The 12,565-nt window shown below is 27.9% G+C and overlaps 2 protein-coding genes across 3 annotated transcripts in view; one reads left to right on the top strand and one right to left on the bottom strand.

Annotated features, from left to right (window-relative positions):
- Positions 1-4,233, bottom strand: part of LOC117171439 — a 15,803-nt gene extending 11,570 nt beyond the window's left edge. Inside the window, exons 1-3 of the mRNA XM_033358767.1 lie at positions 4,047-4,233; positions 3,807-3,897; positions 3,445-3,658 (exon numbers count right to left, since the gene is read on the bottom strand). Coding sequence (XP_033214658.1) covers positions 3,445-3,658; positions 3,807-3,897; positions 4,047-4,142 — 401 coding nt within the window. The 5' untranslated portion in view covers positions 4,143-4,233. The remainder of the gene's footprint in view (positions 1-3,444; positions 3,659-3,806; positions 3,898-4,046) is intronic.
- An 80-nt stretch (positions 4,234-4,313) lies between these two features.
- Positions 4,314-12,350, top strand: LOC117171437. Of its 2 annotated transcripts, XM_033358766.1 has the most exons (7): positions 4,314-4,435; positions 4,633-4,876; positions 5,278-5,467; positions 8,025-8,225; positions 8,294-8,712; positions 10,885-11,253; positions 12,292-12,350. In XM_033358766.1, exons 1-6 carry the CDS (start codon positions 4,382-4,384, stop codon positions 11,208-11,210), a joined length of 1,434 nt encoding a protein of 477 aa, XP_033214657.1. In that variant the 5' UTR covers positions 4,314-4,381; the 3' UTR covers positions 11,211-11,253; positions 12,292-12,350. The 2 variants fall into 2 exon arrangements, with proteins under 2 accessions (XP_033214657.1, XP_033214656.1); XM_033358765.1 differs by lacking the exon at positions 12,292-12,350 and having other exon boundaries at positions 10,885-11,541.
- The last annotated feature ends 215 nt before the right edge of the window (positions 12,351-12,565 follow it).

The raw sequence follows: 12,565 nt of genomic DNA, 5'->3' as shown, positions 1-12,565 counted from the left end.
CATCCAGCTGATTTATTTAAAATATTTCGCAACAGTGTCGAATTACCCCGTCCCCCTCCCATGTCATGAATCGTAACATACTCCCACCTCAAAAGAAAGTTTTTACGCAATTTATGGACGGTGCCACATGCTTATCGAAGTCAGGCAAGGTGTACCACAATAATAGAGGTCTTTCCGGAGAGGACAAATTATTTTTGTCAATTAAATTCGAACATTCTTTAACGATAGGATGTGATTTGATTCTTGGTGAAACGTTCATCGAAAGGTTTAATGTAGATCCTAGACCTAAAGGTGTTCTCAAGTCTTTTACATTCTTTGGTGAACCAGAAATCGGTTCCAATCGCGGAGGACTAAGAAGAAGTTTATCGATTTTCGATCAAGTGGGACTCGGTATCGATATCAGTTTTCTGGTGGTCTCTTACTTGTCCCCGCTCAACCTAGAAAGAGACCAGCAAAATATATAGTTAGAGTCACACTCCATCTTCATCTTCCATTATTAGCTTGGACCCGATCCAAGGTCATCCAGGAGGAAAAAACCTTTCAAACTTTATCACCCGATTTGGAATCTCTATCGCTATTCAAACGAGTTGAAAACATGGATCCGCAAAAGCTGAAACAGGTGTTTTAAAAGAAGAGAACAGGGCAATAAAAAATATATTTAAGGAAATATTAAATCACTTATTATTGGAGTGTCTACCATGCGGAGGATTTAAATTTCCTGTTTTCATTTGAAACCGCCCAATGATAAGATTCCCAAATTTCTGATTTTTCTAATTGTAACCCTTTTTAATAAAAAATTTCATTTTTAATCATCTTTGCATTTCATTTAAATTTGAAGGCGATCAAAATCTGGGTGTCTAACAAAATCCGAAAAAAATGACCCACAATTTCAGATTTTTCCAAGGAATCTCAAGATTTTTCCAGGTATAATTTTGCATAGTACGTAATCATGTATTTCCAATTTTGTTAAATAATCGAATCAGAATATTTATTCAATTTCACGAGTTTATTGTGAATTATGTTTTTTTCAGTCTTACAAATTTTTTAAATTTTTTTAAAAACTTCAGTCTTTAAAATTTTCTAGAGATTTGATTAATATGTATGATCACGAATGATTTGAGAAATTATATAACAAGATATTATTAAGTATCTTATCACCATCGAATAATAAATGAATTAAATAATACTAAAAACATAATAAATCGTTTTTTGAGTTTGCTCCTGTAGTCTACGAATTTGATTATTAATTACGAAAAATATACACTTTTGGTACTGGAAAAAAATTGTTAGTACTGGTAAAAAAAATTACCGGTACCCAATTATTATTTTTTGTACGTAGAAATTCAACAGTTTGTTTCAATGTTTTTCTCTTTTAAGTGAAAAATTTTTATTTAAAAAACTTTATTTTTAAATAGAAAATATTTTTATTTTAAAGACAAAACAGTAGAATTCGATAAAATAATACAATTTTTTAACTAATACATATACTTTTGTAACCAAAAATAGAGTAGTATATATGCATGTGTTCATTTTTTCCCATTTAAGGGTTTGAGGCAAAAAATAATTTCTGAATAAACAAACAAAAAACGAATTTTCAACGAAAAACTTAAATCTTTAAGTGAAATTTGGAAGCATTGAAATTTTCAATCGTAAATATAATTTTTCAATCAAGAAGTTGCATTTTCAATAGAAAATATATTTTTTTAACTGAAATGATGAATCTTTAACTATAGCATAGTTGAATTTTTAACCAAACTTATAAATTGTCAAACTAGAAGATTATTTTGCTACTGATAACAAATGTTAGCTAATTATATCAATTTTTAACTGGAAAAGATATATTTTCAAACAAATTTTGAAATTATTTTTCAACAAAAGATTCTATTTTCAACCAAAGAGATGAATTTCTAAATAAAGTGATGAATCTTTAAGGGGGTAGTACATGTTCAAGGATCTTTTTTCAACCATTTTTTTGCATTAATTTTTAATAGACATTCGCGATTATTTATTATGGTGTAGGACCTAATTTGGACCAACGAAAAAAAATTTTGTCATTTTTTATTAACATCCGGCCGAGATATGGGCGATCTGAAGAAGTCATGTGAAAAAACGGTCGCCATGATATCTCAAACTCGGATCATCCGAAACATAAAAGCTCAATTGATTCTTAAAGAGTCCATAAGTGGCTATCGTATGACACTCAATCATTAATAAATATTGATAAATACACAAATGATGAATTAAAAAAAAAATTCGTTTTTTTCTCCGTTTTCTCAACATTCTCTGTGTCAAATTGTTATTAAATATTAATGGAAAATCATATCCGAGGGCCATACGATAGACAAGTTTTTTACAAACATTTAAAAAAAAGTTGAATGAAGTCAATCTAGCAGATCGGCTGGAATCGTGGCGACCACCCCAAAAAAGTGCGTTTCGAGAAAAACGCGTTTAAAGTTTAATGTACGAAAAATTGTGCGTTTCGACCGCTCGAGGCTTTGCGCAGTAATTCGTTTATCGGCCACTTCCGATACGCCCTGAGGTAAAAGAAGGCTTCTACCTTATTTCTAAGGGTATATAGTGACTGAAATTTGAAAAAAAATAGATTTTTTGAAAATTTGAACATGTACTAAAACATGTACACCCCCTTAAAAAAACGAATTTTTAACAAAGGAGTTAAATTTTCAGCCAAGTAGTTGAATTTTTAAACAAACAAAATGAGTTCTCGACGGAAAATGTAATACTTGATATTTCAGGCAAAAAAGATTTTCATTTTACATCAAAAACAGTAAAACTCGATAAAAAAAGGCATATTTTTATACAAGAAAGATTTTTCAGTAAAGATAAAAAAATGCAACCAAACTGTTGCATGTTCATACAAAAAGATGCCCTTTTAAAAAAAGAACATTAATGATCAACAAAATACATACGTGTGCAACCAAATACTTGAATTTACAACAGACAAATTAAAATGTCCAACCAGAAATAGAATAGTTAACTTTTGAATTTAAAAAATTAATGTTCAAACCCAAAAAAAATGTTCAATTTAATAGTTAAATCCAGTCATAAGATTCTGCTTTACAAATAAAAAAGCTATTTTATTTGATACAACTTTTTAAAAATGTAAAAAAGCTCTAGAAAAGAATCGCTAATTTTAAACAAAATTCCCTGACACTTCCAGGTTTTTCCAGATATATAAAAATTCCCTGATAATTCCAGGTTTTCCTGGATCAAAGTTTCAGTTTCAGAGCTTTAAAAGTCTCTGCTTATAGCATTCAAATTAAAAAATCTTATTTAAAACTATATAATTTTAAAAACTACTTAGTTTCTTTTTAAACATTATCCTAAGAAACAACTGAAAGAATAGAAAAGTCTTTTGCGCTAAGACTTTTTCATTGAAATTTACAACCAATGTAACAACTTATGAATAATTTGTAGACAATTTACCCCCAATCGTCGATTGTTTCATCCAAAAGCTCCCTAGGAAAACGGTTTGCACAATTTTGAATAAGCGATATCAAATCCGCCCTGCCAATTTGATAAAGTCGATTTTTCAAAAGTATATACGCATCTTTCTGTTTTAGTTTCGAATTTAAAGTCCAATATACGAGGCTCTCGAAACATTGGGTTGTGTTGAAAAAATGCTTTCCTCCTGCAGAACCTGAAATAAAATACCGATATGTTCTTACTTAAAATTAGATTCATTATTTTTTATTAATCTATATTTTGTAATGCTTGTTAAGAACGTTTTTGAACATATGAATTAAAAAATTAAAAAGATAACATACAATAATTGAAAAACGTATTACCTGGTGGAAAATGAGCTACAATCTTTTCGCAATCTGCAGGCTTCAATTGGATTGCTAGGCATTGAAGTTCTCGAATATAAACAGGTGCAGCCTACACAGAATTAGAAGATATAGACCATATATTTTTTAATTGATAAATTCTTTATTATTTTTTTCCTGAATTCAATTTTAATTATTACATAACAGTTCTAATACTGTTTTAAGTAATTATTTTTACAAAAAATATAATGGTTTGCTTACCTCATAAAACGAAAAAAGGCTCACGATGATTGACAAAGTAATTTCAAATCTAAAATCATATATTAAAGTCTTTTTACATTTTGATTCTTTTCTCATATCAATTGCAGCCCAGAGTTTCAAAATTCGAAAGTTTCATAATATGGAGCCATGTGGTTATTAAAAGTTAGATAAAGTTGTTCTCAAAAGTTAGAATTCTTGGTTAGGGTCCATAAGAAATAATAAGACAATGAAGACAAATTTCCAAAGCGGCTGTCAAGTTGCGAAAGAACTGTCAGAATTCCGACAGAAATGAGGGCAACCGGTTGTCGGATTTTATACACGTTATTATTTTTGAGATGAAATTGGTATGTAACTCTTATGTTTATATCCTGATGATCGTTTTGACGAGGGTAAGTCATTTTCGAGTAGTTATTTAAAGAAAAATTAAACCTAGACTTTTTAACATTATTTTAATCACTTACCACTTTCTAAACAAACTTATTATTATGTTTAATTGGATTTATATTATTTGTGTTCAAGGTAATTCATTTTTAATGTTTTCCTTTAAGGGCGAGTTAAAATTATAAGAAAATGTATTTTAATTTAGGGAATATGGGTGATTCAATGTTCAACCGATTTCAAAGTTGATGAACTGAAAAAACTATCCGAAAAATTGGATCCTATAGAATGTTTAAAACTATTGGATGCCGTATATCAGAGAACGAGCTTCAAGCAGAAAATGGCCATGGCTGAAAAAATACATAAAGTTGTTCGAAGGAATTTCGGAAACTCTTGGGTTACACAAGAAAATTGTCTTTTTCAATTAGAAAATTGGCAAAAAAATTTCCCTGGTGAATCTGAAATAAAATAGGAATTGGGTTTTAGATCTAGATTTTCTAAATTGACTTAAATTTTATTTAGAAGTTTCCTAATTTTAGTACATCACTTTTTTAAAGATATGAATAAGAAATAGTTCATTAGCTAAAATATAAATAATTTAATTGAAAATATTAAATTGTTTTAATTGTTACTTTTAAATGAAAAATAATTCCTTTCTATTTAAAAAATCTTAAACATCGAGTCATTAAATTATAATAAGAGCTAAAACTAAGTGTTGATTTTAAATACAATTTCGTTTACCTGCCGATTAAAAATTAAAAATTAAAATATGGAATTTTCTTTTCTCTCTGTAATCTAAATTTCGTATAAAATTGGCTCATGTGAATTTCATAAGAATTGTTCGTTCATTTAGGAAAAGGAAACATTAAAGGCCGAGAAGTGTTGGAAGAAGCATTGAGATATTTGGGAAGACCCGATTTGGCAAGAAAAATTGTACCAAATCGAAGAGAATTTTTTCTCGACCATATCATAAATCCTGAAAATTTTTTTGAAAATAATCATCAGGATATGCCTAGACGATATGTCCACAAAAATGAAAAAGAGTCAGTATTTAATTCAAATAAATATAACAGCGTAAGTGGACAAGGAAAACATTTCCGACTTCACAAAATTAAATTAGATTCAAATGGTAAAAGCAACCTTCTAGGGACTCAATTCATGTAAAACAACATTTAAATACCTTTTGAAATTATTCCGTTTTTTGGAAACTTTTAAAAATCCTTTAAAATTAAAAAAAAAATTGTTTTAAAATCTTCCAGATTATTTTTAGAAATATTTTTGAATCCTCAAAATTCATAAAATTAATTCTTTAAAATAAAAACTAAATGATTTTAAATTTTCCTAGAAATCTTATTGTCGGCATCGGTAATTCGAACTTACCGATGCCGACTAATTTTTTTGTTATTAGTAACGAAAGTGTCTGCACTTCCTAAATTAGGATTAATTATTATTCTAAGTGAATTTGAATTTGAGTAATTGTTGCAAATTTGAAATCTTTTGTTGTTTCAACCCTAAAGTAATTCCATTTCTTTCTGTGGTAAAATTTAAAGAGCGCGTCTTGAAAATAGATTTTATCAAAAATCCTATTCATCATTTTTTTAGAATTAGCTGGCAAGATGTATTATATATCTCGTGAGTTTCGTTCTTTGTAAAAACCGCTGCTTCACACTGAAGAAAATTATGTTTGCAAAATCGACTTTTTACATTTTTCTATAAAAGTTCCACAAAAAATATTTCTTTCTCTTTTGAGATATTTTGCATAAATTAAGAGAAAAAGATTAATCCGCACTTAAAAATGGTTAAGCCCCTATAAAACTGATAGGGTAACTTTCTTGTACACACATAAAGTGTTAAAAAAATATATGAGAAAAAATAAAAAGGTGGGGCGTTACAGGAAATGTTCTTTATTTTTTTAATTGAATATTGAAAACATAAAAAGGAGATTTTCAGGAAAATTTCTTTCTAATTCTATTTTTCTTTCTATTTTTTCCAATATGTTTACAAATTTTCTGCTTATACAAAAAAGTATCCTATCAGTTTTATGTGGGCTAAGCCATTTTTTAAGGCCAAGAAATTGTCTTTTAATATAATTTTTCTTCTCGTAAATTGTGCAAACTATTACAAGAGAGTGAGAGTTATTTTTTGTGGAACTTTTCTAGATGCTTCAACTTTGGTTTACGCCTTTTTTTACATTTAGCCGTTTCTAAGAAAAATGCAAACATTGGATTTTTGTATAGCAATTATTTGCAATGTAAAGCAGTGCTTTTTAAATAACGGAACTCATGAGATATGTAGTATATTGTGTTAATTTTTAGGAATTCGGAGATAATCTTCGAATTATTGTAACGAATTCAAACATTCTTTTCTTATGAAACTGTGAAACAATGGTTCCTTTATTTTCACCATAGAATGATATATCCAAATACCAAATCATTTTGGCACCATGTCCTAGGCTTTTCCTGAAATTTTGTCTGATTTGAATTGAAATTAGTTCGTATGCTTCTTTGGTTGACTTTATCTTCCATTTTTAAATTTCAAGGTAGAGGAAGATATATGATGGCATAAAAAAATGTTATCAAATTAAATATATCGGATCATGAATTCTAAGGAGTCAAAAGCAAAGTGAAGTAGATAATGACACTCAGGGTCAGAGACAATTACAGTCCTTTGTTTCGTTTGTCCATTGGAAACTAGTTCAATAAGATCTTATGCTTTACCGGAATTGTCCTGATTTTCGCTTCTGTTCCCAGAGCCTAAAATATCTTTTATTAAATACCTATTCTTTCCACTATTTGATTGATAATCCTGTATAATTAGAATTTTTATTCCAACTCCATTGAAAATATACTTTAAATCTTATAATATATAATATACTTTACAATATTCTAAAATAAAGGGATTTATAAATACGACATACAATCTCATTGGGGTAAAAAAAATAATTTTAAATGAAAAAAAATGATCGTTTAAGAAAATTAAAAAAAATTTGTTTACCTTTGGAAAATTTTGAATTTATAAATAAATATAGGCAGAGCCTAATATTTGCGACATCTTCAAGCCATTAGTCTGGAAGATGTCGTAATTATTAGGTGCTGCATATATTTATTTATGAAGTACTTTTTTAATAATTTAAACAAACAGCTTTGAAAACCTCAGGGATTTTCAAAATCTGAATCGTTAAAAAGATCAGATCTGGGTTTTAAAGTTTGCGCAGTCGTTTTCTAAAAATTAAAATGTATAGGCTTTCACATTTTGAATCTCCTATTTTCGATAGTGTTCAAGGTTTAAGTTAAATCGCTCCAATTTTCCAAACATTAATGATTTTCAAATTTTCTAATAATGGAAAATTTTTATAATACCATTAAAATTAGACCATAATTAAGGGACCCGAAACAGAAAGAACACATAAACTCATTCCACGGGCTAAGTATTGTCTATGCAATAGCTAAGTTTTGTGGCTATGTTCGTTCGAGCTGGACAATACTTAGCCGGCGGAATGCCTTTGTGTGCCCTTTCTGTTTCGGCCCCCTACATTTTAATCCGATTTTTTATCGATAAAAAAGATAATAAAAATTAAAAAAAGTCTACATTTTTCTACAGGATTGGAGAGATTTCGAAAGAAAATCACTCTGAAGTTACAGATCATAATAAAATAAAAAATAAAAAACCCGAGATGAATTACGATATCTACTGGATTATTCTCATCGCTGTTATTGCTTTAATAATCATGTCTATTTGTGCAACTGGAATTTTCGTTATCTACAGGAAAAACTGTAATCAATGTATCAATGGTCGGTTTTGGTAAGTTCTAAATTAAATTTTATAATTATTTTACATTCTGGTAAAGTTATCTTTCACATTAAACAAAGTCAAGAATGGGACTTGAATCGAGATGGAAAAAAATTTTGCGTTTGTTGCTGTGGTAAGCGGAATAAAAGGAACAGAAAATCTTATTCGGATGTAGACATGGAAAGTGGATGTTCGGGAAGATGTTCTAAGTGCTGGTTGGACCCGCAGAGAGACAACTACGAAAAGTCACGTTCAAAGCAAGAGACGATTTGCGCACAGAAACCTAAAAAGTTGAAAAAGAAGAGAAAACAATCTAGAACGAAAGAGAAGATTCATAAAAAGGAGGAAAAAAGAGCCTCAAGAAACAAAAGTCTTGAGAAGGAAACGAAGTCTCAAACATGCAAGTGGAATGCTACTAGTGAACCCTCACAAACAGATTTCAAGGAAAGGCAAAACAAAAAAGACTGCAAATGTTTAAAATGTCCCTCCATTAGTGAAGGTTTTTATTTATTACAATATTTTTAACTTTAAGAACTTAATGGATTCCAAAACAAGGTCTCCGTTTCAATAAAGGAAAAAAAGACTCGGTCATTTCCCAGTTCTTTTCTGGTATACAAAAATTTTTTACGGTCATTGAAATTACAAAATTTGAACTCTTGAAGCTGAAATTTTTTTCATTTATCGTGATTAAAAATGAACTGCAAATTTAAGGATTTAAAAAGAAACTGATTTGAATTTTAAACATTTTAAATAAAGCATAACAAATTTTTTTATTTAAACGCCCAATAATGTATATGTTTAAAATAGCAGCTAATAACACTTTTCAATTGAACAATTTCGAATCAAATATCGTTAAGCTATAAAAAATTTAATTTTAAACTTTCATACATTACAAAATAAAAGCTACACTTAAATATAAACTAAAATAAAAATTATAAATATAAACCCAAGCTATCGTTTTTAATGCTCTAAACTGAAGAACGATTTAATGTAAATATGGTAATTATATCATTTCAAACAATTTTAAGTTAAAAACATTTACAACTAAACAATTAGAATTTTTTTAAACTAAACATTAAAAAATAAGAAGTTAAATTATTTTTATTTCAAGTCGTTTAAAATAAATAATTGTCCAATTGATGGGTATGTATGAAAATTTGATTTGAAATCTTTTTAAATATTCTCTTAAGATTAATTTAAAAAAATTACATTAAACTTTCCCAAGAAACTTAAGAAAATTTATTATCATCTTGAAATATGTTAAGAAAAGCTGCAAAATTTAATTTTCAAATCTTCAAAAATATTTATTCTGTTCTAAATGTTATGAAATATTTTGGACCTTGAAAATTTTATTGAAATTTTTCCAGTACTTTTCCCACAGTTTTTTTAAAATTCTGAAATGTTAAAAAAATTTTAATTCCTTAAAATCTTCTAGATACTTTTTGAAAACTTTTGACATACTCTCAAATACTCTTTTTAAATTAATATTTCACTACAAAAAATCATTTAAAATTTTCCCAGGAATTTTAAAAGTTTTTTTTATTCTCTTAAAACCTTTAAAAACGAATGTTTCGTTCAAAATCTTTAAGGATCTACATTTTGTTTAAAATTTGCTTGAAATATTTTTAAGTTTTGAATTATTTTCAAATTTTCTCAAAACTTTTAAATTTCTCTTAAACTTACTTTCTTTTAAAATTAATAATTTTTAAATTCTTATTTCTGAATCAAAATTCAGTACTTTCAATTCCAAATTGAAAATTTTCTTAATGGAGGAATTAATATTCTAATGTTAAAATTTCAAACTTAGCACAAAGAAATTTTAACGATTCAAGATTTTCTATGTCAAACAATTCAGTTTCGAATTGCTTGGTTTTTGATTTGTAAATGCTCATTTCAAGAAAGTAATCAAATATTATTTAGTATTAAAAAATTGTTATTTTTTTTACTTAAAAAATTTCAAGTTAAATATGTTAAGAAATGAATATATAAGACTGAAGCAATATTCGAATGGGATTTTAAATTAAATGAAAGCGTTTAATTATATGAATCAATTAATTTGAAGTTATCTAGAAATTGAAAATAGTTTATAAAATTTCAATCGGATGTTTACAGTTGTTTAACTATTAAGGCATTGGAATTAAAATAGTTCAATTTTTAACGTTGAAATCTGTAAATTGTTTAACTTTTAACACATTCAGAATCACCTTGTAAAGTAAATTATTGTTTAATTTTCAAAACTCGAACTACAGTTAAATTCCAAAAATCATGACTGAATTTATATTTACAGATAATGAACTTGAAATTATCTTTGCCACAAAGTTAAATTTCTTTTCCCAATTGGATAATTTAATAAATTGAAATTGTACACTAACAAAAATTAGAAAAAAGAGAGTTCAAATCGAAGTTTAAAATTAAAATTTCTAATTGCATAGATTTTCGTTTCTAAAAAATGTATAAAATTCCCGGGTTTTCTAGGTCGAAAAAAATTTCCGGTTTCTCGATACAGTGGCCGCCCTGAAAAATGTTGTTACGCCTTTTTTCGAAATGAGTTTCATTCGAAATTTTTCCATTTGAGATAGTTCCAAGTTAGAAGCTTTTGAATTGGATTTAATCTAATTAACAAAAATTATTTTCTAAGGGTATTGAACTATATTACTGAATTATTTTGCAGATCAGGAAGAAACCAGATTGTTCAAGAAAACAGAAACAGCCTGTAATGATCCTCTTTGTAGCAGATACATTTTTAAGAATATAACTGACCTCAGTCTTTCTTCGGAGACAGAATGTGTTACTACAGGTAGAAAAGGCAAGAAAAAAGAAAAAAGCGGATGGTCTTCCTGTGACTCTTCACCAAGATTGAAAGACAAAGAAAGAGCGAAAGAACCTAAAAACAAGGAGAAATTGTTCCAATACAAATCGGGCAGTCCATGTTCTAGAAAAACCTACGAGTGGAGGAAAATAGCCATGGAAAAGAGACACGGGAAAAATAGCGTGTAAATCCAATTACGAACAGAAAATTGAGGAAATTCCTTTTTCGCAGGTACATGTTTCTGACACTTTATTTTTATTTAGTTCACTTTGGAACAATCTCAGTCAAAATGTTACCATCTTCACAATGTCGCCTCTGTTGTTGTTTTTTAAATACTCAATTTTGCTTTTCCTTTAAAGTTATGAAAAAGTAATCAATAAACCTGATAAAGAATCATATTTAAAACAATCTCTTTCCTTTCTGTGTATATTTCTTTCTAAAATAAAACGTATATTTCAAATAGATGCTTCAAATTTTGTACATGGATCCCTGGGATTATCCGGGGTAGAAGGGGGTGGAGAGCTGATAATAATATATGTGCAATACCAAATTTTTCTATTACGCTTGGTAAAAAACAGCTTATTATAATTCAAACCAAAAGTTTCAGAATTCATTTACAGACCTAGTCCTCCAACCTACTCCTATATTATATTCCAATCTATGTTTCTGCCTCTTGTGTAAGATAGCTTATTTGTTTGAATTAATTTTTCTTTAATGTGAATAAAGCAAAAAAAGTGTATTTAAAACAATACAATACTATTTAAAAAATTATACTTTTTGAGGTTTTCTTAATAATTTTTTTTGTAACTAAAAAGTCAAAGCAAGACTAAATATTTTGGAAAAAAGCATGTTTCTAGCACTATTTTATGGAAAGCCAGTTATAAACAATAAACAATTCTCTACATAAGAATGTTTCTTATCTTGCATCAACTATTACATCACTTAGTAAAAAGTGCACAAAAATGTAAGAGTTTAGAAAAACCGCTACTTTCTAGCATTATTGAAATTGAATATTATTAACAATAATTAAGCATCACCTAAGTTTAATTGAAAATTGGACAAAAATTGGAAATTTTTTGAAAAAACCGCAACTTTCTATCTCTACTCTAAGAGAAAATTTCTGAAAACAATGATAATGTTTAAACAATTTTTGTGAACATCTTATTATGAGTATGAAATTGTATTTCATATATTATCAAATATTTGCATTAAAAAAAAACCTAAAAAATCGTAATTAGCACCCAATAATCGCAAAACTCATTTTTTCAGTTATAGAGTTTCTTCAGGACCCTATAAAACATATTTATGGTGGTGACATGTTGAAAAAAATACTTCATTCGTATTCTATAGCTCATTGTGTAGAAAAAAGTTGAGTTTCAATACTTCCTGCTGATGGTAAGTCTCTTTGTGTATTTTTTCTTGAGATAAAAATGCACAAAGCTGAAATGGCCAATTTTTTCACTTTATTTGTTTATAGATTGTGGCTTATTGACGAAAACTTTAAAATCTCAAACCAAAATTCTCTTACAAATTTAATGCTAAG

This window comes from Belonocnema kinseyi, chromosome 4 (genome assembly GCF_010883055.1).
Source record: "Belonocnema kinseyi isolate 2016_QV_RU_SX_M_011 chromosome 4, B_treatae_v1, whole genome shotgun sequence".
NCBI lineage: Eukaryota > Metazoa > Arthropoda > Insecta > Hymenoptera > Cynipidae > Belonocnema > Belonocnema kinseyi.
This window is presented reverse-complemented; position numbering and strand designations above follow the sequence as displayed.